The sequence below is a fragment of the Alligator mississippiensis genome, chromosome 10 (assembly GCF_030867095.1).
Source record: "Alligator mississippiensis isolate rAllMis1 chromosome 10, rAllMis1, whole genome shotgun sequence".
NCBI lineage: Eukaryota > Metazoa > Chordata > Crocodylia > Alligatoridae > Alligator > Alligator mississippiensis.
Genome location: NC_081833.1, coordinates 63049229 through 63076832, shown reverse-complemented (window position 1 = coordinate 63076832; position 27604 = coordinate 63049229). Strand labels below are relative to the sequence as shown.

The 27604-nt window shown below is 41.6% G+C and overlaps 1 protein-coding gene across 1 annotated transcript in view; it reads left to right on the top strand.

Annotated features, from left to right (window-relative positions):
• The window catches only part of CDH5 (cadherin 5), a 50499-nt gene that overhangs the window by 12371 nt on the left and 10524 nt on the right, over positions 1-27604 (top strand). The window contains exons 2-6 of the mRNA XM_006269822.4: positions 18618-18816; positions 24798-25086; positions 25180-25296; positions 25999-26166; positions 26582-26769. Of these exons, the coding sequence (XP_006269884.2) occupies positions 18631-18816; positions 24798-25086; positions 25180-25296; positions 25999-26166; positions 26582-26769 (948 nt within the window). The 5' untranslated portion in view covers positions 18618-18630. The remainder of the gene's footprint in view (positions 1-18617; positions 18817-24797; positions 25087-25179; positions 25297-25998; positions 26167-26581; positions 26770-27604) is intronic.

The following is a 27604-nucleotide window of genomic DNA, read 5'->3' as shown; positions in this document are numbered from 1 at the left end:
TGCATTTTCTTCTTGGGAGCGGTGGGTGCACATTAGAAAGTAGAACTTGGCCCTGCTTAATCTCCTGGTCATACTGGTATCTCCACAGAAATACAAGATGCAAGGAGGGATAATATCTTTTATTGGACCACCTGTGTAGGTGGGAGAGATCTTAAACAAGCTTCAGGATACCCCTCCTCGGGTCTGGGAAAGAAGCAGACACAGTTTGAGCTTAGCAGCAAATAGAAAAATGGCCTCTGTTCAAAGAAATATACGTAAATAAAAACAGCCTTCTTGGAGGAACGGACCATGGGTATAAAGTAGAAGGAGAGAGACATTACCAGGAGCAGCTAACAGGAGAAATGCATTAGAAAGGAAAGCCTGAGTAGTGGAAGAGCAAAGTCAATCAAAAGAGAAGCGGGCTGTTATCTCCTGCAGAAAGTAGAGAGATTAGCAGAGTTTGCAGGTAGACCATATTGAGCCGTAAATCAATGTTTCTGTTTAAACCCTAGTTTTTAGTGTCCAGTAAGGTTTGAATTTTTTGTTCCCAAACCTGTCTTCTGAAACTGTTCTGTAGATTTCCCATGAGCACGAGTACAGCAAGGTCAGAAAGAGAGTGGTTATTTTGTACAGTGTTCTCCTATCCACATTCATATGTCACTGTCTTATCTTTTTCCTGTGATCATTCATTCTGGAATATAGTTCATGTCTAAGTTTCATCCACATAGTTTCTATGAGGGCATCTGAGGCACTGGATGAGATATACAACTTTCTGGGATAGATGTTTAGGATCTATGGATTGTAATAGTTTCTTGTGAAGGTGTTGGTTGTGGTTGTAGCAGGCATGTGTTGACATATTTAACATTAATTCTTAAGGCAGAGCTGTGTCCTATTTGGTGCCTGTTAATCAATGAGGAGTTTGCTTCTGATGATGAGTTGGGCATGGTTAAGGGGGTTTGTTTAAAAGGCAAAAGTGCTCTGTCCATTTTGATGCTTGTCTCAGTCTGCTTCCCTTGATGTTTCCTAGACTAGGGACAGAAATTACACATAAACCATTATATGTGACTGGAAACTGGTTCAAATCTGTAACACAACAGAAGTTCAGTTCATGTAAACTACTTTCGAAGTGGCCAAAACTGGTTTAAGATAAACCTGGATGGATTCAGTATCAGACTTAACTGATTTAAGTTAAACTGGTTTATTGAACTTCTGTCCCAGATCCCCTCCAGAATCAAGTTAACTCTCAGTCCCCCAGAATCCCAGGATGCTTTGCACCTTCCCCGCAAGCCCCCCCTGCCTCAGGCTGGGTGGGCTAGCCTTGACCCAAGCTGTCTGCTCCAGCTGAACCAGGAAGCATGCTCTGTTATCCATCGGCTTCTGGCCTAGGCCATTGCAGGCATGTGGCTGAATTTCTGGAATCAAAAGTGAATGTCTGTTCATTTACTTAGTGGCTCAACTTACACAGTTTAGACTAACGTGTGAAAACTGAATCAATTCTGCCTTGGCCTTTTTTACTATCTGTACTTAGCCCTAGTGTCACACCAAATCCCGCCTTGTTAAAGTGTCATCAAGGCTACTCAAGTCTCTGGTACTGGTACTAGAGGTCCATTTTGTTGTGAAGGCCTACACTAGGCAATCCTGGGATCTAACAGGACTCTATTAACTCTTCTTGTGCTATGTACAAGTTAATCAGGGAAATTGAAACACTCCACATTATTACAACAGGAGTACATTTAGAACAAAAATATTTTACTAAAGCCCATTGCCCCATCACAGTGAGGGAATTTTCATCCTGTGAGTGGGCAAAGTAAGAGTAAACCTCAAATTGTTCAACAGTTGGGCAAAGTCCAAGAACATGAAATAGAACCTAACCTTAAAAATCTTACTCTTTTTTGGGTTGCTGGTTGTAGCCATGTTGGTCCAAGGACATAGGCAGACAAGGTTCTTTGGGTAAATGTGATATCTTTTATTAGAACAAATAAACAGTCGGAAAAATTGTTCTTTGCAGTCTTTGGGGCACAAACACAGATCTGTAGGCATAGGAAGAGTCTACTGTTGTTTTACTGTTGTTCTCCTGGATGGAATAGAAGCCAATATGGAAAATGCAGGTCTGAGGTTATCAGATGGCAGGCAGGTTATCGTATGCCATAAATCCACAATGTCTATATTTAGTCCGTGATTTTTTGTATTGTTGCATCCCTATTACACTATAATGGGTCTTATACCAGGCAAGGAAACTAAGACACAGTTGTCTTAGTCTTAAAGGCAAATTTATTGAACCCTAACAGATACAATTCTAATTAAAATTGAAGTAGCAGTTTAACAATTTTAGGTTTGTAGCTAGTCAAAGTAGATGCTCGCCACCCCAAAATGTTGTGAACTTCAGGCCATGACGTCTTGTCTGGGGCTCCTGGTTCCCGCATCTGATATTCAGACAGGATCTTGGATGGATGAGAGGATCTCTTCAGGCTTTCTTCAAGAGTGTTCGGAAGGATGCATTCTCTCACCTCTCTTTTTTCTATAACATATAGCTTGCACTTTTTAATACATAAAATTAACTTAAGCCTTCCTCCTAATGCATATTAATAATCTTGCTTCTGTTTGCCAAATATGGTTTGCTTTAACTACTATTTTCTATTCTGAGGTAATTTTTTATTCTTAGGTGGGGGTAGGTTTTGTTCCGACTGTTCCTCTTTTGCCCAGGTTATATTTATTCAATTTAGTTTGCCAACTTCCTGCTTCATTTCAAGTAAGGAACAGTATTTTTCCATTTGGTCCTTTCACTGGATGCAAGTCTTGACCACAATTCAAGCTAAGCATGCAGCTTGAGCTGACCACAAAGGTTAAACCCAAGCCTGAAGGTCTCATGGGTTCCAACAGTATCCAGTAGTTTTATGAAGTGAAGTTCATAGGCTCATCTATAAAAGGTGTTTTGTAAATTCCCTTTGAGGATTAGAACTGAGATATTGGAGTGGAGTGGAGTGGTTGTCTTGTGAGAAGCATGCACCCACAAGTAATTGGGTCTTTTTGCCTTTGATAATTTTTCAGTATGCATTCATTCTGGTATGCAATTGTTGTTTGCTTTCTCCTCCATATTTTACATCTGGACATCTAGTGCACTGGATGAGGTATATTACATTTTTAGAGGTGCAGGTGTAAGATTGAGGAATGGTGATACTTATGTTGTGGGGTGTAGGAATTGTGGGGGTGGTGGAGATATGTTGGCAGGTTTTACATTTCTTATCCCAGCATGGCCTGGATCCATTTGCTGTGTTTGGGGCCATAGGAATTTTGCTTCTGGTGATGAGACTGGCAAGGTTCAATGCTTGTTTAAAGAGTGGGTGGTTCTGGAAAGATAACTTTACAAATGGGGTCTTCTTCTAGTATGGGTTGCAATTGTTTGAGGATTTTCCATATAGGTTCAGGAAGGGATGGTATGTTATAACTAATGGTGTGCAATTCATGGGGATTTTCTTTTTGTGCTGCAGCAATTCTTTATGTGGTATCTGGGTGGCTCTTTCAAAAGTGCAATGTATTGCTCTGGAGGAGTGTCTTTGTTGAGTGAAAGCCGTTTTGAAATTTGTGAGGTGACAATTATGGGCCTGCCCCTCAGTGCCAATTCAGTGGTATTGGAGGGCTTGGCTAAATGTTACAGCTTTCTTGGTGTGTTTCGGGTGATCACTGGTTCTGTGCAGATATGGATGTTGGCCCATAGGTTTCTTGTATTTGGTGGTTTGTATTTTACCATTCTGGATATTGATCATCGTGTCTGAAAAGGAAATGTTGGTGCTGGAGTATTCAAGAGAGTCTGGTGGAGGGGTGATTAGGGTTACCATATTTTCAGGTCCAAAAAAGAAGACACCTATCATGTGAGGGATGTGTGTGGGGGGGGAGGAGGGGAATAGAGGGAATATGACAGTGCAGGGGCATTGACATGCCAGCGCTCTGCTCCTGCCCATTCTGTTGCCCTTCACTGCCAAGCTGCAGCCAGCTCAGCCCTGCTGCTGCCCCTCACTCCTGGCCCACTAACCCCAGCCCTGCCGGTGCCCATCACTCCCCCCACCGCAGCCCTGCCGGAGGGGCCCCAGCTGTCCCCATCTTGATCAGGCCAGAGCACGGTGGATCTGATTCATGCAGGTGGTGCCAGAGTGTGTCCGGCTGCGATGCGGGCTGGAGGGAAGAGGAGGGGAGGCTTGTGGCATCCCTGCCCTGGGATGGGGATGCCACACCGTGCCAGGCAGCATGGCCACAGCCCTCCTCCCCACCCACCTGGGCAGCATCTCCTGGTTGCTCAGCCTCTGTGAGCACAGGCACTGGCTCCTGTGCTACCAGCCCGGCCACAGAGTTCCCCACTGCCCTCAAAGGGCCCACGCTCCACCCCTTCCCCCCACCGGAGGGGCAGGCAACACCCCACCCTTTCACAGCCCCAGCCCCTACCCCCCTGGCCTGACCAAATGTCTAAGATTTTGCTTTGCTTTTCTGATGGGAGCAGAAGAATGGCAATCAGAGGCAGCACGGAGCACCACATGGGTCTGCGCGTACCTCCGCAGCTGCAGGCAGGCACATCTGTGCTCCCTGCTGCCTCCAATTGCCCTCCCCCTGCACCCACCAGTGGAGCAAAGCTAAATCCCAGACATTTGGTCAGATGTGAAAAACCCACCCCAACAGAAATGAGAAGGCTGAAAAAGAGGACATGTCTGGGAAAACCTGGACATATGGTAACCCTAGGGGTGATGGTTTTTGAATTTGTGGTGGATCAGAGATTGTAGACTTTTGGTCCAAATGATGAAGATGTCATCTATGTATGTTAAGTATAGCATGGGTTTGATGGTGCAGTTCTTGAGGAATTCTGCAGACTCTCCCTATGCCTGAAGAAGGGTGTTTGTGCTCGAAAGCTTGCAAAGAACAAATTTCTCCAACTATTTAGTCGGTCAAATAAAAGATATCACATTTACACAAAGAACCTCGTCTGCCTTTCTCCTTGTCAGCACGTCTGAGACATTTAATCTTTTACAGCTAATATGTTTCCTTTTCTCCCTCTTTCTAGCAAGTACTTCCCTTCAAAAACTTCCAGTAACCTTCCTCAGTATCTGAGCACATTATCATTCATTACTAATGCTAATATGTGTGAGGTACACACAGAAGAGCCCTGTACAGTTTGAATGGAGTGGAGGGGTGATTAGGGTTACCACATTTTGAATGGATTTTAAATCTAATTTGTGCATCAACTCAAAGAAGGTTTCTGTAATAAAAACACAACTACTGGGTGGACCAGAGTTGCAAGAATGCTAGGCAGGACATACCCGACCAGCTGGCCAAAATGACAGCTTCCTGTCAGAATGGGTCACTCAAGAAAATGCTCCACCAGAAGTCTCTGCCTGGAGCAGTGTCCCCTGTAAATAGGGCAGCTGTGCAAGTTTTGCTGACACAGGCCAGCATGGGCCTTCAAAAATTGGTTACCCCTCCTGTTCCCAGTTATCTCAAGAGTTTATAGGATACCATCTAGCAGTAGCCTAGGACCTGGATCATTGAGTCTTCACCCAGCCTAAGACAGGATCTGCATACAGAGTGAGGAACAGTAGATATTCCTAACCCACCTGGTTAGACAGCAGTGCACTAAATAGCCTTTTGTATGCATTTGTCTTCTGAGACATGAAAATCCAGCAGTTTCATAAATGGCATGTTACTTCCTAGCTGTGCTAAGGTTCTCATATGAAATGAAACTAGGGATCCTTCATAAGGACCATTTTATTGCACAGCTGATCTGTTGAGAATCTAATTAATGGCTTTACTGCATATTTTCTTGATTTAAAGTTCTTCCCTTGCCTGCATTATATATAGGTCTCTCTCCCCATAGAAGGCAATGCCTGGCTTTCTCCGGCAATGCTCTACTCTGTTTAACTACTGAAGAGATTTAAAAGTGTCAGGTTAGCAAGTCTACGTGCCTTAACAGGGTCTAGACTGCCCAGCTCCATAACTAAAACATAACTATTTCTACTTCCTTCCTCTACCTACTCTCATGCTTAAGTAACATAGCAGAATTTCCATATCAGAAAGCACTCTTGAAAAAAAATAACTGCAACCTGAAAGTAAAATGATTCATTAGTGGTTCAAAAGCAAGAACAGTTTGTGCACTTTAAATTTCCAATTAAACATATCCTCCTGTTTGTAGACTTCCCTCTGCAGAATTGAGTGGATATGTCCCAGACCACATTATGATCCCACTTAGGTGATGTAGAAACAGCCTATTTTCATATATACAGATGAGGTGAATGTTTGGCCCCCTCACCCTAAAGAGGAGGAAATCTATGCTGCCTGTTAGGATTGTAAATACAAAGCGACAGGGGAAGAGGGATGATTCTATAACACTACAGACAGTGGTTAGCATCCCCACAGAGTACACCCCATGTACAAGGGGTTACACCTCAAGATTTTGCCGTGCCTCTCAGAAAACCCATCTATCGGTACCCGTGCTTTGAGTTTAAAAAGACAACCAAACTGTCAGGCTTCGGTTTTTATTTCCACAAAGGACCGCATGGTTGTGTCAGGCCTGAGCTGGTCCATTCCAGCAAGCGTGCAACTTTTCTAACAAACCTGTCTGATAAGGCACGTATACAAGGGTGATGTGGATAAATTATGAACCAACAAACTGCACATTTGTAAACATGACAGTAAACTAGGAGGTGCATTACCAGCATGAACAGAGCAAAAAGGGCTTCTAACTAAATGCTGTCCCTAACAAGACTGAAATATGCTGTTCTACTTTCTGAACTTCAGACACATGTCAGATATGAAAGGCTTTAAACAAAACAAAAAAAAAACATGGTTAGAAATCTAAAGAAAATCAATAGGAGCTAGACGCTAAATATATTTGAGGATCTGGGCCTTAGAGCATAGCTGTCCAAATATTAAATCCTAGTCTGAATGCTCACAAGGTAAACATGTACTGAGGAGTTTGGGGAGCCAGATGTGAACTGAAATCCATGGGATTGCATAGTGATCAGAATTAAACCCTCCTCCATACTACACTAAAGAACAGCCAGCATTTCTCTGCTGAGAAAGGCTCCCATTTTCCTTTGTTCCATAAAGACCAGTATTAGCACTGAAGAGATAAAAATCTTCCTGCCTCTTATGAGATTCACCCCCACCTAGAGTTTGGCAAAACTACCCTGGGTCGGGTCCAGCATCCCTCCATGGTACTTCTTCCATGAGACAGACTTGTTCAAGAGGCAGTCAGTCCAATCTAGCCAGAGACATAAAACATGCATGTTCAGTTCTGAAAAGATGGCCACCCAGCTAGGACAGAAGTGTTAATTGACTGATCCATCTCATTTGATCTCAAGACTCTCATTTAAAACAAAACCAAAAGGCAAAAGCCCTAACTGCCCTCCCATTCACCATGACATTTTTTTCTTACCCTGCTCTACCTGGCTAAAATATCTTGTCCTAATCTCAATGTAAGGACAACTCCCAACCATTTGTTTGGCCAGAAATGCAGTATCAGACCCAGAGAATGAATATGACTTTAGATTTTGATTTCCATTTTGCGCCCATGGGGAACATGCACATGCATGCAAAACAACTAACCAAACATAAAAGACCCCAACACTCACAGACACATAGCACACTTTAGATGCACTGTGATGCGGCTACGTATGATAAACAGATTTTTTGCAAAAGATTTTTCAAGATGTCTCCATTTGCAATAAAAGGTTCCTGGAGAGAGAAAGAAAAGAGAGCTTTTGACTCACTTGCATGAGCTTTATCCTAACCGTATTCCTGAACTAGTCAGTCTACTAGAGCAGGAAGAACACTATTTGCTTTTCTAAATTCACTCCCCATTGGCTTGATGGCTTCATGTCAGGCTTTTATTTAAAATCACTCTCCTCATATTTCCTCCAGTTTTCAAACCTGGGATTTAGCAAGTTTGATTCTGGAAAGCAGGACAGGCTCTGTATTGTCACTAAGATTCTCCCGCAATTCTAACTGCTGCTACCATATATCTTTAGCACTTGCTACCTGTCCATTTGCTTGCAGTAGGCAGGGGAGGGAAGATGGGGATTGACTTGTCGTTGGAGTCTGCTGGAATTTTTTGACATAAAACAAAACATCAAGAAAAGCATGAAAATCAGCATTTCCCCACCCCCATTCTTTAATGTGCTCTACATTTAGCCAATAGCAATAGGCAGACCAGGTGTCCTATTTTTATTAGGACTGATCTACTTTCCAGAAGGCCCAGGCTTTTTCTTGACATTGCTGTCCTACTTTGTAAATGTAGGCACAGGCTCTCACATCTGATAAAAGCAATATACTTTCACTATAAACAGCACAGGCTTTCAAATAGTTTCAGCTCCTTCTTAAAACAAATTCCTTCAGATGCGATACAGGCACCAGCTATGGCTGAAGACTCAGGCCACAGACAGACACTCAGCTCTACCCATAAGAAATTCTCTGCCTACATGCTTGCAAGCCCCGTAGGTGGAGAGGATCACAAGCAAACCTTCTAGCCAGGGAGCACTAGAGACAGCATCGTACCTAGACTTCTGGCAGCCCCGGGCAAACTTAGTATCGGGCCCCCCTTCACCAGAGATAATGATAATAATAATTTTTAAATTACCATTTTCAGGCCCCCATTCTGTCCAGGCCCTAGGCAGTCGCCTGGTTCACCCAAGCCTGTGTCCGTCTCCGACTAGAGGGCTGCTGTCTGGGCCAGCCCCGCTTTACAGGAGCCCATTGACAGCCTGTCCTCTCCCCTGCCTGCAAAGGGGGCAGGCTCTCAAGGGGCAGGTGGTAGGTGCTGAAAACCACGGCTGGCCCAGATAGCCAGGGAGTGATTCCAATCATTTGATTAGCAGGAAGAGGGGCCACTCTCCCTCCTGGGAACCTTCCCAACTAAGAGAGTAGCCCTTGCTCCTTGCACGCTAGGGTGACCAGGAGGAGGCAAGGGCATCTGCTACAACAGCAAGACTTCCCAAGCCCAGAGGACCTGGCAGCCACTGCCCACCTTCCCCACTACTACCATCCCCCCCCCACCACCACCCTACAAATCGTTCAGCTGAATAGGAAGTATGGAGGGGCCAGGGGGGGTCCTGGACCCCTAGGAGGGCTCCCTCTCCCCAGGAGGAGGATGTTCCCCCTCCCACCTATCAGCTGAGTGGTGGGCGGTTGTTCTATACAGGGTCCCCACAGGGTCCCTACCCTTTGCCCCTGGGTGGGTTATCAGAGGGCCAGTGCTCTCCCTTCTGCCCTCTCCCCTGGAGGGATGGAGGGAGGGAGAGCAGAGAACTGAGGCATATTACATGTCCTCCACACCTGAGAAAACTGGGCAGCTATTCTAGTGAAAGTGGGAGGAGGGAGATCTTCATCATAGTAACCGATCTAACTTTTTACAGAAGAGCCAGTTTTCTTCTGAAAATAAAAAAAAAAAAAAAGCCTTTGAACAGTAGCACACTTTTTCTGCCAGGAAAAATGCTTTTCTCCCAACACAAATGTTACACCTTTCCTAGCTTCAGTCCACAGAAAGCCTGAAGTTTTAAAAGGCTGTTGGTTTGTTGCATGCTCCAGGTAGAGGGAGGTATCTGAATAATATTGGATTGTACAAAAATATTATGTTTACTTAGTGGAAAAATAAGAACTTTGCTACCGTTTCCAGAAATCAGACAACTGAAAATAGATATAGACAATTTCAGCCCACAGGCTATTTTTCTGAAAAGGTATATAAGGTTCTGCATACACCAATAAAAGCAGGGCTGGGATGTAGCATCTTGCCTCCTCAACCACAACTATACATGGGCCTGATGATTAAGACTGAAAACTGAGCAACTATATAAACTAATTTTCCAAGGAAGTAAAGCTTGGGGAATTACTGTTATGATCCTGAAGTAAGCGTATGTATTCCAGTGCAACAACACGCTTATAAAAATGCTGGTGAAACAGACAGATACAGATATTTATTTTAAAAGTCCACATCCAGAGATCCACTTTTAGATTTGTTCAGAGGCTGCAATCAGTTTTCAGGTAGCCACAGGCATTTCAGAAAGATAGATCATCTAAGAAGACCACTTCTCAAATCTGTAAACCAGATGTGAAAATGACCATGCAAAATAAAGTGATGCAATATAGAAAAGCTCCAGTTCACCTTATAGATCAATTTAATTTTCCAACAGACACGAGAGGACCATTCTTGTAAGAGACACATGCCATATGTTCTGTATGTTTTTCTATTTCTACGCTGCCTCTTTGTTTGGCATTAAGATTCACAAGAGAAATCTTGCCTAATGGGATTTGGGAGGCCAGAGTCTGAGGTTCTGTTGCTAGTTTTAACCCCGATCCATAGCCAGAACATAAACAAGTCGTTTAAGGTTTCGCCGTTTCTTGTTAGCAATTTGTAAGATGTATAGTTTACCCTCTACCAACTGTGACTCATAGGAGGTTGAATTGGCTCTCTCAGTGCATGTCTGTAAAGGCGTCTGATATCCCTGGATGAAAATGGTTCTATACACGTAAAGTATTACTATAATTACTTTAATTTAGCTAGGTTTACATAAGGCTGTGCTATAACTGCAATGTAAATGGAGCGTGCATTGAGCCACACACCTATAGAAAGAAAAAGGTATGGTCCCTATCATGGTTACCTTGCTCTATTATTTATTGTTACTTATTATATTCATGTGTCTTTACCCTTTGAAGTTCATAGGCATAATATAGATGATAGATAAATGAGAAAACTTTCTACGACAGATTCTATATGACAACATATACAATTACTGTGTAGATTGCAGACAGATCAGATCCTTCTTGTAGAATAAATCCAGCATAACTTCACTGAATTCATTAGTCTCTTTGGATTTAAATGGGTATAACGACACCAAATGTGGTTCAATGTTTCTGAGGAATATTTACAGTTAGATACAATGACAATCATACAACTTTAAATCTGACAAAATGCCAGATCAGTTTTCTAATAGAGCTAGGGAGTAATATTTTGTAGAAATGATTTTCTTGGGAAATTCTGATTCTTAAAAACAAACAAGTTTTCACAAAAAACGTAGAAACTTCAGTGAAATTTCTCAGGCAGATTTCTCAGCTCCAAAAAAGAATTTCTGGTCAAATCCACAGAGAGGGATCGAGAAAACAAGAATAGCCCATAGTCTGGGCACTCAGGGGGAAGTCAGAGTCAGGTTAAACTCCCGAAGCAAAGCAGGGATTTGAACCTGGGTGATTTCCAGCCTATTGATTGTTCTAAAGGGGAGAAGGTGGTGCAAACATAGCTGGAGACCTACATTTCCAGTTCACAGAAAAGTACATGTTTCCTTTTAAATCTATGTTTGCCCAGATCAGATTGAAACCAAAAATTTGGAACATTTCCTACAAACATGTTTGCGTACACACATTAATAAAAAACATTTCTCTCCCTTCCTGGCTCTTCTTTTTTATCAACTTCACCAGAAAAAGAGAACATCAACCAGCCTTCTCATCTGACTCTCAGTCCTTGGTGCTGGGTCCTTACTCCTTTCCCTGCTCACAGTTTCTCATAGCAGGAATGCTCTCCAGCCTCCCTACCTAATTCCTGCCTACTGAAGGCTCACAGACCTCCAGGCTCTTCAGTGAGATGCAGGGTCTCCAGCAGCTGGGGTAGCATGCCTGGTCTTCTCTCTCTCAAGTGCCGTCTCCCCGAACAGTACGTAACAGGCTTCTATCCTGATGTGTAGAGGTGTTACTCTACTAATACCTAATCTCCCATTCACTAGCTTGCCTGCTGCTCCTTCCAAGCTCTTATTCCCTTTAGAAAGGAATGCAACTTGAGTTGGCCCCGAATATCACTTTTCATCAACATTTTTCAGTTTTGAAAAAAATCTGAAAGCCAAATTTTCAATATTCAAACAAAAAATTGGCTTCCAATTTTTTTTTTTAATAAACCAAAAATAGCCTGTGAAAAAAGTGACAAAAACAAATAATCATTTTTAATTTAAAAGTTCATGTGGGGAAGAAATGCATTTTAAAACCTGTTAAGAGATGATCAAGGAATTTTTGTCCCTAACCTCATTTGTGGCCATTACTTACAGCCAAATTTCTTACTTGGCATGTTTACCATCATTATTTTTCAGTTAGCCTAAAGATATTCCTGAGTACAGAAACTAAAAATCACAAGGATTCCCTAATTAGGATTACTCTGGGATCCCTCAATGAGAAGAAATAAACTGTAGAAATTAAACTGCGTAGTCACTCACTTAAAGCAAGTACTGGACCTGATTTACTTCTCTACATAGGATGCAGATATAGGACAAATCCTCATGGAAAGGGTTGGATAGATAACTCAACTTTTTAACCAAACTAACAACACTGAATTAGCAGGTGAGGTGTACAGAACTAGCAATGAATGTATACCACAAACATTTTCCACAAAAGTTCACTTGAATGTGTAACAGAACTGGTTTCATCACATTGGCCTCTCATTCATATTTACTTTTCATAGCCATTCCAGTGCAATGGCCTGCCAGCAGAAACTATGTTCAAAACAAAGCTTGTAAAAGAAGCTACAACTGAACAATATGTGGAACACAAACTCCAAAATAGTACAATATTTGCATCCAACATTTAATTCTAAGAATTAGACTCATGTGACCAAGGAAGATGAAGCATACTACGTGACTCATGATAAACCATAAATCAGCTTGAATATCCCATATCTCTGAAAACTGCCTGTGGGTAATCCACAGGCCAAAATGAATTTGTAAAAATTGTTCAACACAGTTACAAATAGTGAATAAATGCAATAAAAATTAGTTTGCTCCCAGATATTTGAGCAGCATCCAGTAAATCTCAGTCAACTTTTTAGAGTACATTTAAGACCTAGTGAGGAAGGCTTTAAACTAGGTTCACAGAGGGGCAGAGAACAAAGCCCAGAGGCAAGTAGGGAAGCAAGAGACCTGAAGGACGCAGAAGCAGGAGGGGGCAATGGGGAGGCTTCATTCTTCCTGAAAAGTAGAGCAATTGGCTAGTCACCTCAGCAGTACATGAATGCACAGAGCCTGGAAAAGAACCAGGAAGAACTGGAAGTCCTTGTACAGTCAAGGAACTATGACATGATTGGAATAACAGAGACTTGGTGGGAGCTCGCATGACTGGAGCATTGTCATGGATGGGTACAAACTGTTCAGGAAGGACAAGCAGGGGAGAAGAGGAGGAAGAGTTGCACACTATGTAATAAAAGAGCCAGATGATTGCTCAGAGCTCCAGTATGAAACTGGAGATAGGCCTGTTGAGTGTCTCTGGATTAGGGTCAGAGGGGAGAGCAACAAGGGTGATGTTGTGGTGGGGGTCTGCTACAGACCACAAGACTAGGAAGAAGTGGTGAATGAGGCTTTCTCCAAACAGGTAGCAGAAGTTTCCTGATCGCAAGCCCTGGTTCTCATGGGGGACTTCAATCACCCTGATATCTGCAGGGAGGGCAATACAGCAGTACACAGGCAATCCAGGAAGTTTTTGAAGAGTATTGGGAATAACTCCCTGGTGCAAGTGCTGCAGCAGCCAACTAGAGCCACGTGCTTCTTGACCTGCTGCTCACAAACAAGGATGAAATGGTGGGGAACGTAGTAGTAGATGGCAACTTGGACAGCAGTGACCATGAGATGATAGAGTCCAGGATCCTAAGGAAAGGCAGGTTGGAAAGCAGCAGAGTAAGGACCCTGGACTTCAGAAAAGCAGACTTTGACTCGCTCAGGAATTCATGGGCAGGATCCCTTGGGAAGCCAGTCTTAGGGGAAAAGGAGTCCAGGAGAACTGGCTGTACTTTAAGGAAGCCTAACTGAGAGTGCAGGAACAAACCATCCCGATGCACAGGAAGACTAGCAAGTATGGAAGAAGACTAGCTTGACTTAGCAGGGAACTTGTCAGCAAACTAAAGCACAAAAAGGAAGCTTATGAGAAGTAGAAACTTGGACAAATAACTAGGGAAGAATATAAAAGCATTGCTCGGACGTGCAGGGATGAAGTCAGGAAGGCCAAAGTGCAATTCGAGTTGCAACTAGGAAGAGATGTAAAGGGTAACAATATGGGTTTCTGTAAGTGTGTTGGTAGCAAAACGACAATCAGGAAATTGTGGGTCCCTTACTGAATGAGGAGGCAACCTTGTGATAAAGGAGGCAGAAAAGGCTGAAGTGCTCAATGCCTTTTTCATCTCAGTCTTCACAGGCAAGGTCAGCTCCCAGACTACTGCACCTGGCAACACAGTTTGGGTAGGAGGTGAGCAGCCAACAGTGGCAAAAGAACAGGTTAAGGAGTATTTAGAAAAGCTGGACAAGAACAAGCCCATGGGGCCAGATGGGATACACCCAAGGGTGCTGAGGGAGTTGGCTGATGTGATTGCAGAGCCACTGGCCATCATCTTTGACAACTCATGGAGATCAGGAGAGGTCCCAGATGATTGGAAGAGGGGCAAACACAGTGCCCATATTTAGGAAAGGGAAAAAGGAAGATCCAGGGAACTACAGATCAGTCAGCCTCACCTCAGTCCCTGGAAAAACCATGGAGCAGATCCTCAAGAAATCCATTTCTAAGCACTTGTAGAAGAAAAAGGTGATTAGGAACAGTCAGCATGGGTTCACCAAAGGCAAGTCATGCCTGACCAACCTGATTGCCTTCTATGATGAGATGACTGGCTTTGTGTATGCAGGGAGACTGGTGGATGTGGTGTATCTTGATTTCAGCAAGGCTTTTGATACAGTCTCCCACAGCATTCTCCCAGGCAAGCTAAGGAAGTATGAGCTGGATAAATGGACTGTAGGGTGGATAGAAAACTGGCCGCAGCATTGGGCTCAGAGAGTAAGAATCAATGACTCATTGTCTAGTTGGCAGCCAGTATCAAATGGAGTGCCCCAGGGGTTGGTCCGGGGGGGCAGTTTTGTTCAAGGTCTTCATCAATGACCTGTAAGATGACATAGAGTACACCCTTAGCAAGTTTGCAGATGACACCAAGCTGAGGGAAGTAGTAAATATGCTGGAGGATTGCACTAGGATTCAGAGTGACCTAGACAAACTGGAGGATTGGGACACAAGAATCTCATGAGATTCAACAAGGAGAAATGCAAAGTCCTGTAGTTAGGATGGAATAATCCCAAGCCCCAGTACAGGCTGGGGCTGACTGGCTGGGCAGCAGCTCTGCAGAAAAGGACCTGGGAGTTACAGTGGACAATAAGATGGATACGAGTCACCAGCGTGCCTTTGTTGCCAAGAAATCTAATGGGATACTGGGCTGCACTAGTAGAAGCGTTGACAGCAGATTGAGCAAAGTAATTATTCTGCTCTGTTCTGCACTGGTGAAACCATATCTGGAGTACTGTGTCCAGTTTTGAGCCCCCCACTATAGAAAGGATGTGGACAAGTTGGAAAGAGTGCAGCAGAGCACAACGAAAATGGTTCAGGGAGCTAGGGCACATGACCTATGTGGAGAGGCTGAGGGAACTGGATTTATTTAGGCTTCAGAAAATAATACTGAGAGGATTTGATAGCAGCCTTCAACTACTTGAAGAGGGGTTCAAAAGAGGATGGTCTTGATTACCAACAACATGCAGCTAGCTCCCTCCAATACAGATAAGTGTTTCCTATCAATTCTTCTGCATGGCTTGGGACTGACTGGCTAAGCAGCAGCTTTGCAAAAAAGGACCTGGGACTTACAGTGGACAATAAGATGAATATGAGCCAGCAGTGTGCCCTTGTTGTAAAGAAGTCTATGGGGATGTGGGGCTGCATTAGTAGGAGTGTTGCCAGCAGATCAAAGGAAGTGATTCTTCAGCACTAGTGAGGCCACATCTGCAATACTGTGTCCAATTTTGGTTCCCCCACTACAGAAAGGATGTGAACAAATTGGAGAGAGTTCAGCAGAGGGCAAGGAAAATGGTTAGGGGGCTGGAGTACAGGATTTATGAGGAGAAGCTGATGGAACTTGGATTATTTAGTCTGGAGAAAAGAAGACTGAGAGGGGATTTGATAGCAGCCTTCAACTTCCTGAAGGGTGGATCCAAAGAGGATGGAGAAGGACTGTTCTCAGTGGTGACAGATGACAGAACAAGGAGCAATGGTCTCAAGTTGCAGCAAGGGAAGTTTAGGTTGGACATTAGGAAAACTCTCACCAGGAGGGTGGTGAAGCACAGGAGCAGGTTACCTAGCGAGGTGGTGGAATCTCCATCCTTGGAAGTTTTTAAGACCCAATTTGACAAAGGTTTGGCTGGGATGATCTAGCTGGGGATGTTTTTGCTTTGAACATGGGAGGTTGGACTAGATGACCTTCTGAGGTCCCTTCCAACCCTCATTTCCTTTGTTTCTATGATTCTATTATTCTTTTTTAAAAAGAGAGCAGTTTAGTCTGTTGGCCCAAGAAGTGTCTTCAACCCAGAAATAGACTCAGACCCAGGGATATCATACAGCGGCTCCACCCAAAAAGCACTTAGAGGAAGGAAATGTGATTCAGTTCATTTATTTGTTGTTCTGGTAGGGTGATGCAGGGGATGGAAGTTACTGCAGCACTTGACAAGGTGTAGCTTGCTTCCCCTTCTCAGACCTGGATGCTACCTTGGGTAGCAGGTAAGAATGGATGATATGTCCCACACTTCACTCATTTGCTAAGTCACCAGGAGTTCCTGCTTCTGGCTCTTCCCACAGGCTGTACAGGACATACTATCCTGTGTTCACACTCAAGAATGCTTTTCTTGACTGTCTGTGGAGAACTAAATATTGAAAAGTGAATTGTCATGGCCAAACAATGCCAGGGATAAGGTGTGGTGGTTCCAAGCAGGGAGTGAGGGGGTGACACAGTGCAGTCACACACACATCCCTCTGGCTGTGTTATGATTGCACAGTGAGCACATTGCTCATGGACACATGGAGCTCCTGACAGCTGGAGCGCCAACATGTGTAGGTAGCTCTCTGAGCTCTCCATTTATGGGGGGAAAGAGATGAAGCTGCAGTTCTAAACCCAGCCACAAGACAGCAAACCAGTTTATTTGGGAACAAAGAATCTCTTAACAAGAAACAAGCAGAAGTAAAATTATTTCAAGACTGGAAACCATGAACAGGGATCTGCTGAGTAAAATTAAATGTTTATGTTGTAACCAAACTAAAGAAGTTCAGTGTACTGTACAGATGGCTCTGTGGATGCAGGGAGACCAGTGGATGTGGTATACCTTGATTTTAGCAAGGCTTTTGATAGAGTCTCCCACAGCATTCTCACAGGCAAGCTAAAGTACGGGCTGGATGAACGGACTGTAAATTGGATAGAAAACTGACTGGAGCATTGGTGCTCAGAGGGTACTAATCAATGGCTCAATGTCTGGTTGGCAGCTGGTATCAAGTGGAGTGCCCCAGGGGTCAGTCTTGGAGCTGGTTTTGTTCAATGCCTTCTTCAATGACCCTCAGCAAGTCTGCAGATGACACCAAGTTGGGGGGAGTAGTAGATATGCTGGAGGGTAGGGTCAGGATTCAGAGTCACCTAGACAAATTGGAGGACTGGGTCACAAGAAATCTCATGGAGTTCAACAAGGACAAGTGCAAAGTCCTGCTCTTAGGACAGAACAATCCCATGCACCAGTACAGGCTGGGGGCTGACTGGCTGGGCAGCAGCTCTGCAGAAAAGGACCTGGGAGTTACAGTGGACAAGAAGCCAAATATGAGCCAGCAGTGTGCCCTTGTTGCCAAGAAGGCTAATGGCATCCTGGGCTGCAGTGGTTGGTGTGTTGCCAGTAGGTCAAGAGAAGTGATTATTCCCCTTATTCAGCATGGGTAAGGCCCCACCTGGAGTGCTGTGTTCAGTTTTGGGCTCCCCACTACAGAAAGGATGGGGACAAATTAGAGAGTTCAGAAGAGGGCAACCAAAATGGTTCAGGGACTGGGGCATATGATTTATGAGGAAAGACTGAGGGGAACTGGGATTATTTAATCTTAGAGAAGAGGAGACTGAGACAGGATTTAACAGCAGCCTTCAACTACCTGGAGCGGGGTTTGAAAGAGGATGGTGCTAGACTGTTCTCGGTGGTGGCAGATGACAGAACAAGGAGCAATGGTCTCAAATTGCAGCAAAGGGAAGTTTAGGTTACATATTAGGACTTTTTTTCTCACTAGGAGAGTAGTAAAGCACTGGGACAGGTTACCCAGAGAAGTTGTGGACTCTCCATCCTTGGAGATTTGTAAGAAAAGGCTTGACAAAGCCTTGGCTGGGATGATCTAGTTGTGGATGGTCCTGCTTTGAGCAGGGGGCTGTGGACCAGATGACTTTCTGATGCCCCTTCCAATCCTAATTTTCTATGATTTTCTCATTGACAATGTTGGTGTTGTTGCAGGAAATATTTTCATATCCTTTGAAATATTGCTCTCTGAAATTCCTGTTTTGAAACAATTCAGCTGGACCACCATAAATGGCTTGAATTTTCATGTAGTTAAACTAAGATTAACCTACAAAATTTGAGTGGATTTAAGCCTGACATAAAAGGGGAGAGGAAGAGCTCAGTAGATTTAACAGCTCACCCATGGAGTTGAGCAAAATTTAAGCTTTGTGGGTTTGAATACACCTAGAATTGATTTACCATTGCTGGAAACATCTCAGTCCTACTTTTCCTGTTAGTCTCACATTTTATTGTGTTTTCTAGGTTGTGAAAGAAGATGAAGGATCTTATTCTCCTTTTTTCCTTGGTCTTGGTGCCAACCTTGGCTTACAAAGAAAGTCTACAGACAAAACTAAACTTTTCAAACAGCACCACCCATAAACGACATAAGAGAGACTGGATATGGAATTACATGCATATTACGGAAGAGATAAGTTTACCATTACCACATTATGTTGGGAAGGTAAATAATATGCTTTTGGAAGTCAACCAGCAATTAACAGCTAGAAATTAAGACAATATATAAGAATCATGAACACTTACCTCTTGACCTTTGAGGCAAGATGGAAAGAAAAAGGAACTAAAATAAGGTTTTATAGCAAAGCAATGGAGTTGTATATTGTAAAAGCTTGACTATTATTGTAATAAATGATGAAATAACTTCTTCGTGCAATATAAAGTTGATTTTTCAGAATGGTGAATGGGGAAATCTGTAAAATAGGAAAGGTTGTTGATAAACTGAAGGAGGGAAGACTATATAAATTGTATACATTAATATTACAATAACCATTCTGATAGCTCAGAAAACTGTCTTTTCAGAATGTATTGGGGGCAGGGGAGGCAGATCCTCATCCAATATAAATTGGCCAAACTCCCTTAACTCTCAAAGGAGCAATGCCAGTTTATACCAACTAAGGATTTGGTTTATGTGACTTAGTTCAAAGATTAACTTGTGCCTGTGTTTAATATGTTTTAAAATTCTGTCAGCTGTTCTCCTCTTAGTGGGAAAGTTAGCAAGAGGGAAGTGGTAGTGTGTGGTTCAATAGCAGAGACAAGTCCTAATTACAAGAGAAATCGTTATCTGTGTAAATCAATAGAGTAATTATTAGGAAGCTTAGTGCACATGTCTTCCTTTCTCCTCATTCATCAATGACTCTAGATATTAGAATATTACATTGGGACCAAATGCTTGCTTATATTCACTGTTTATAGAGTAACTTTCAAATATCTGGAGTGAATTTGGACAGTTTTGCAAAACTATTTAATAAATCCTTACACTTGCACACATCTTCCCCCATACTACTTGTATCGAATAAGAGAATTTAACATTCAAACTGGCAGGCAAGGTTCTTTGAGTAGATGTGATATCTTTTATTAGACCCGCTGAGTAGTTGGAAAAAAGTTCTTGGCAAGCTTTTGGGTGCAATCACCCTTCTTCAGACATAGGGATTCTCTGCTGTTCTGAGACTCCTCGAAATGAGAGAAGCTACATCTGTGGCAGGATGTCAGTGAGAATGTAAATAGGTAGAAATTAGGAAGACAAAAGGTAAAGCAGAAAGGGGAGGGGGAAGAAAGCAGGGGAAAAAAGACTAAAGGGAGATGTTACAGTGATAGAATACGAGGTAGAAAAGAGGCTGTCTGTGAAAAAGAAAATAGCTGGGGACAGGAAAAGAAGAATGAGAGAAGCTCCAAGTGTGAGAGGATGTAGTAAAAAGATTAATAGGTAAAAAAGGGAAAAAAAAAAAATGTAAACCAGGGAAGGAAGTGGGGAGAAAGCAGGGGGGAAAAGAAAAGAAAAGGCCAAAGGGAAACACTACAGTATACGTAGTAATAATACAAGGTTAGAAAGAGGTTCTCAATGAAGTAGAAATCAGGGAGAGAAAAGACAGAAAAGTCAGGGAGGGGAGAAAAGATGGGTGAAAAGAGGAATGTAAGTGGTTAGGCCAGGCAGGTACCTGGTGAACCAGATGTCAGGCAGGTTGTAATGTGTCATAAAGCCAATGTCTATATTGAGTCCCTGATTTTTGTATCCAGTAGATTTATGAAGAGAAGTTGGTAGGCTCAGTTGGTCTAATAATAGATATCACATCTACTCAAAGAACCTTGCCTGCCTATGTCCTTAGACCAACACGGATACAACCAAAACCCCTCATTCAAACTGTTAAATCATATTTAGCCTCTACTCTAACTGAAAGTCAGTTATGTTTAGAACATGTATAATCTGCAAGTGGACAGGCTTGTATGGCAATCACAACAGTATTTCAAGGCAACAATTTGTCCCATCAACAAGCAATATTGCATCCTTTCAGAAATCTGTTTTTCCAAAATAGTTTTAATCTATTCATTGTGCTGCAATACCATAGTTGCCCCCTAAAGCAACAAATAAAATTACCAAACTTGTGCTTCATTTTTAAAAGACAAAGCTGTAAAATGCTGAAAGTGTGTAATTGCAGATTCATGATTTTGCATTTCATTATGGACTCCTAGATACAAATCTGTGCCAATTAAAAATGCTAAGAATAATTGGAATGAATGAGGCTTTATTTGTGCACATCTTTTTATTTTTTTTAATTGGGTCAAAAGTCAAGATGTGCAAAGAATACTGGATGTAAAAATGAAACACTTGTGTTCTCCTGTAATGCAGTAAATTATTTGTGCACATATGCAGCATAAACAGCTAATGGAGCTACCTAAGGTATAGGTATAATCAGTATAATTTATAATCAGTATAAAAACCAGGCAGAAGGCAGGGCAGGATGGTGCCATAGGTTTATTAATAGACTGATGGCCTGATCCAACAGGACTGGTATGGGACCCAAAATGCTATTCTACCAATTCTTAAAAGAAAAAAAGTTCTTCTTATATCTGGCTGCATGGGTTTCATTTATAGGCCCTTATTCAAAGTGATAGATCAGATCCCAGCAGGAAACTCTTGTTCTCAAGGCAGATTAGATGATTTGCTGAGAATCTAGGAAGAATTAAAAGTCTAACTCCTTTATAGCTACAGACTGCCCAATTTATAATTTTATACTAGTATACTTATTAGTACTTGGTCTCCTTATTTGTGTGCCTGTGCCAAATTTGCATCCTCTAATTAAACAATAATGCTGACTGCAAGTCTCTTTAATAAGAAAAAAATCATTCACCATGACATCTAAAAAGAGTTGCAAGTCAAACCTGTCAGCCATTCTCCAGACTGACTGCAAACAGGTTTCCAGTCTCTGGATTGCTTTTTTTCCCCTCCATCAAGCCATCAAACTATAACCATAAAGATTTAGCAGCTAAATCCAACATGTTTTCTTTATATTGTAAATATATAATTCAACCTTTAAAATACACATAGGGTGGAAATTACAAGAGAGCTCTGTATTGACCTAACTCTATAACTGTTGGAATAAAGGGCAGGTTTACCATTGACTTGAAAGGCTGCAGACTTTTGCCAGCACTTGGTGTTTTTTAAAATATTACCCTTATTCTATTGTCTACTTTGGCTTTCCTGCCCCTTTTTTTTTTTAAACAGTGTGTGTGCACATCAGATTATACAGAAATCCATAGTGCTGCAGCTGGGAATTTTGTGGTCCCAAGGTTTTTTTCAAATTTAATGAAAGAAATTAATTGTTAACAACAATAATAATAATAATAATAATGAGTATTGACCTGCTTGCAAACTCATTTACCCCAGGCCACTGCTCATAAAATTGTATGATTAACTGCATATTGCTCAGGAAAAGTTCTTCCAAACTTGTCCTTCAGTTTTGAACTAGTTTGACACTTTTCAGATAAATGCAGTTGTACATTTTCTTCCCATGTACAACAATCAGCATCTGTCAGCCTGTCTTGGTAAAGTGAAGCAGACCATTCTGGATCAGTGCTGTTTACTGCCAGAGAGCAAGAGAGAGAGAGAAAGAGGCCAGCGGGTACTCTAAGCTTACAGAGGGTATCTCTGTTTCATTTCAGACCAATTCAGCAGGAGATTGAGGAGAACACTTCTATTCCTGGAGCTGTCCTAAATAAGAGAATAATTCACTTTGTAGTATGCTCTGTGGTCTTTCAACAGTGGAGTGCTTCTGATTACTTTTGCAATGTCTGTGTTCAATGGATTGCATTTGCAGGATTCAACATTCGATAAGCTTTTTTGAAAAGGCCACAGCAACAGGATGGCAGAACTGAGTGGCAGCTACAGGAATATGCTGATACACTTTGATTTTATCTTTTGTGACCTTGGACGCTTTCCTTGTAGGTTCAATCCCACACTTTTAACCAAGGCAATTTTGGAAGTCCCTACACTTTCACACTGATTAAGTAAATAAAAGATTGAGAAAGAAGGCGCAGACCAGACTGTGATTTTTCTTTTTTTCTTTTTTTATAAGTGGGAGTTCTTGCCAATTTTTCTAAGCTATTCCTCATCAGACCTACAAATCAGGAAGCCATATAGGTGACTTGAAATGTAGAGTATGGGAAGAGAGTTTTCATGATATCACAGAAAACAAGGATATGTAGCAAAGACTGTTCAAAAGCAAATTATGAACAGCCAGAAGAGTCAGATTCTGAACTCAAAAGCAATTGCAACCTGTGATAGCATCAAAAACATAGGACTAGAAATTCTTTGCAAATTATTATGACCTCATTATGATCTCATTCTTGGTAAATGTCAACTGTACTAAGAACGCTAACATAATAGAGAAATCCGTGTATGGTAGATGTCATTAAATGGCATAAATCTCCTATCAAGCACCTGCCAAAAGGAATCAGAATGGAAAAAAAATCATAGTTACCTCCAAATTAATTACAATGTATCATTCCATTTGATATTTCATTCAATTATTTTTTAAAAGTTGATTGTCTGATTCTGTTTGTTTTTATTTCTTTAATTTGTTACTCTTTCTCTTAAATTATTAACTCTCCGAGGTGGAGACTAAATCTTATTGGAGGTTTTGAACATGCCTAGCATAGTGTGGTCTAAATTATAAGCCAAATAACAGCTGATTATTTATTACTCAGTTAATATTTACTATGGTGCCAGGCAACATACCATGCTGAGGGGCTCTGCACTCAAGGGAAATCCTAACCCCCTAAGTTTTACTATTGACCTCAGTCAGGACAGAATTTCACCCAATGATTTAAAACCTCTGAGATAATTGGCACTAGCCAAAAAAAAAAAAAAAAAAAAATCAGTGCAGTTGTAAGTTTTATTTAAGGTTTCCTTTGATGAAAATATCCAAATCCTCAACTATTCATCAAATATGCTTATTTATTCAGTTGAACGGTCATATATTTATTATTGTTCAACACTTGGACGAGGCTTACAACTATTCCGTTAAAGGAAAGAAACTTAAACACAGAGGACACGTCCCCATAAATGGGAATGTGCGTTTCCCCAGGGACAAACACCAGCAGCACAGTATGTGCCACTGCTCTTTGTCTCTGTGTGTTCTGGCACACGGCACATTGCCCCAAGTGGTAGAGGAGGCCAAGGCCAACACCTGGGCTTGCCCCAGCAGCCTTACCTGGGGTCCTGGGGGCCTCCAGGGCCTGAAGCCATGGCAGTCTGGCCAAAGGGAGCCTGGCCAGCAGCCAGAGCATGCAAGCAGGTCAATACTCATTATTATTATTGTTATTATTATTTGACCACCCAGGTTCTGGTTTCAGTAGCACACGCTGCCGCCACCCACACCACCCCGCTTTACTGTTGGTTTTTTTGACGCTGGGATCTCATGCTGTCAACCCCCTCCTCACCTCCACTCTGTAAATTAGCAGCATGAGAAATACCTTCATGTGTGGTGTACAATGCTGCAGACGAGTCTGCAGTGCCACGTCCTACACATGTGCACTCATCTGGACACATCCAGAGAGAGCAAGATCCAGTGATTTAGGGTGAGTCAGTTTGTATGTTCATTTAGAGAAACAGAGATTGCCTTTCAGAAGACATATGCCAAGTAGTTTCTTTTTTTGTCTCAAATGGGCACTCAAAATGATTAGCTGTTTTTACAATAAGGTAACATTTTTATTGACAAATACCCCAAAAAAATTTAAGGGCATCTTCCAGTTCCAGCATTTAGGCCTGGAAATTCAAATCATCTTCAATGGATGAATGATCTCTGTACTTGGGTTAATTTACCAACAGGATGGCCAGTAGGATAGAATAGTGAAAAAGTTGTATCAAATGACCTCAGATATCCATCATGAGAAACTTCACTTCGTGCATATAATAATTTGACAAGGTACATAGGAAAACTAGGCTAGAATTATCTGATTTAGACTCGTAACTGTTGCTTGGCAGTTTTACAAATGAAAATGTTCATAAATGTGCAAAAGTAATGACTTTCACTAGTTTCTGAATTATTGCATAGTTCTGTCTGTCCAATTATGAACATCTCTGTGTAGATATCATTCTTGTTTTAGATTTGAAAGCTCATTTTTAAAGTTGTGAATTATACCTTCTAGATCATATCCAGTGTAAGGAATAAGAATGCTAAGTACGTTCTTGAGGGGGAATATGCCAACACCATTTTTAAAGTTGATGAAGAGACTGGAGATGTATATGCATTCGAGAGGCTGGACCGTGAAAAGAAATCGGAGTACGAGCTGACAGCTCTTATTATTGACAAAATAACTAACCAACGGATGGAGGCACCATCCACATTTGTTATCAAAGTCCATGATATTAATGACAATGTCCCCATATTTGTACAAAAAGTGTTTAATGGATCTGTGCCAGAAATGTCATCAGTAGGTAGGTGTTTCAACTACTCACTTACGCTTATGTTTCTGTGTAGAGGGTTTTTAAAAAAAAGAAATAAATGTATCATTTGATTTTTTTTTCTAGGAACTTCGGTCACCAAAGTGACAGCAGTGGATGCTGATGACCCAACAATTGCAGATCATGCCAAAGTCATATACCAAGTCATTGAAGGAGAAAACTATTTCACAGTTGATGAATCTGGTAGGTATGATACACATTTCAACTTTTACCTTCTACTTTAAGGAATGTCACAACTTTCAGCCTTAATCTTTGTGGACAAGCTGGAGAATAAGTTAGAAGTTTAGTTATCAGCAAGAATTTATATATGTTCAGGGATGTTTTGTACTAGCAACACTGACAAATGTCACTCTCTCTATTATTTGGAAATCTGAAGGTAAGGTAATAAACCACAAGCGTTTGTGTGATGAATGCTGAGAAGGGAGATAGCAGAGCAGCACCTTGGCTAGGGAGCATGGGGCAAAGAGCAGAAAGCAGAGCAAAAGCTCATGTAAGGGAAAGAGATCAAAGCAGAATTTGGGGAGACTGCAGTCATGCATACCAACGTTACAGCAACAAAGGTAGTATATCTATATGTACTAAAGGCAGCACAGTAACAACTGAGAACAACCCGCAAGGGTTTTTTTTATTTTTTTTAGTTGCACTGACTCCACCAGTTATATGTATTTAGTTGGTATATATACACATACTTAATATTTAGGGAGATAAAATATTCTATCAAATATCCAAAATATTTCCTTCTGCAGAGATTAGCTTTATCACCACAGCATATATAGACCAATAAATCTAATAAAATCAATGACCTTTAATAAAAAAAAATTGCAATAAAGTTTAAGTATCAAGTCCTGTTAGAATGTCTAATCATCTTTCACATGGCTTTTTTAGGTGTGATTTCTACAGCCACTGCTAATTTAGACAGAGAAGCTCAACCTACGTATAAAATACTTGTGAAAGCAAAAGAATCTTTAGGGAATACTGGTAGGGAAGCAAGCATTGCAACAGTCTTTATTACTTTGTTGGATATCAATGACAACTTCCCAACGTTTAAAAAAGGTAAGGGTTATGCACGTGATATTTCATTGCAGAATTAATAGTCAAAACAGAAAATGGTTTCATCAGAGTTCATACAATCAAAATGTATTACTGCCTAAAAAAGTATTAAAAATATTGTAAATTCAACACATTTTTTCGATTCCACTCCAACCCTGGCCCATTGCTTCAGGCACAGCTTTGATGTGCATCTAGAACAGAATGCACCCATTCAATATTATCTCCTTCATTCTGTACTGCATTTTGACGTTTTGAGGAGCCATGATTTTTTAATTGAACACAAAAAGAAAAGAAAACCTTTTGTCTGTAAGGATAAGTAACCTTTGGATTCCCTGTGACCTGTGAAAAAAATGTTGATCTTAATGACTTATATTATGGATAAAAATTAACGAACACTCGCTATTGCTTTTTTTAACAGGATCGTTTCACTTTAAAGTACCTGAAAACACCCCAATAAAAGGTGAAGTTGGCAGGTTGGAAGTGGTAGATATTGATGAGCCACAAAACAGAAACACCACATACAATTTTGTCCGTGGGTACTTCCAGGATACCTTTAAGATTATAACAATTCCATCCACAAATGAAGGAATAATTAAGCCACAAAAGGTATGGTTCCCCATGATAAAAAAGAATTGCTATACATAGCATTAACAGTTGACATCTAGGCTGCTGTTAGAATTCACATTCAAAACAGTACTAATGCGACAGTCCAATGTTTCTATCAGTTTGTAAGTCAACGAGTGAGTTGATTCATCATCATCATCAGGTTAGAAACTTTTATCCTCAACAGAGTGTAAAGAGACTTATTTTGTCAGATATCAGCTTACTAAGTCGGTTATGTAGCTGCTTCTGTGAGTGACTGTTTTTAATGTTTTGATCTTTTGGCTGAAGCAATGATTTTTTTTTTGATTTTTTTTGTGCATCAAAGTACAAAATAAAAAAAAAAAAATCATCACGTTCTGCAATATCTGTGTTCTAAAATACGCCCAACCCCCAGGGTCTGTCTGCTTTCTTTGTTCTCTCTGGCTAGAAATAGACATCACCAAACGAAGTGGATCAGCTGTGCCACAACATATCACAGCACAGCTCATCCGCTTCACCAGGCAAAATGCACATTGCCTACTGTTGCTGGGTCAATGAGCAATGCATTCCCACTTAACAGAGATGCATCTGCAGGGAACATCTGTAAGCAGGGAAACCCAACTCCGATCCGGTCTCCGTGCTGAGACCTCCCAATCAAATGACAAGTGGTCCAAAGGCATGGACATCCATTTGCTTTTCCATACAAATTCTTATGGTGGCACAAAGACAATGTCTGTTTTCCATTATGTGTTTAACACTTGGCCTACTCTGAGCCACACTAGCCTAGTTTTTTTCAGGGTTTTGCCATTACTACTAACAATTGCTATTAGGGAGTCTGAACTCTCCCAAAGAGCCTTTA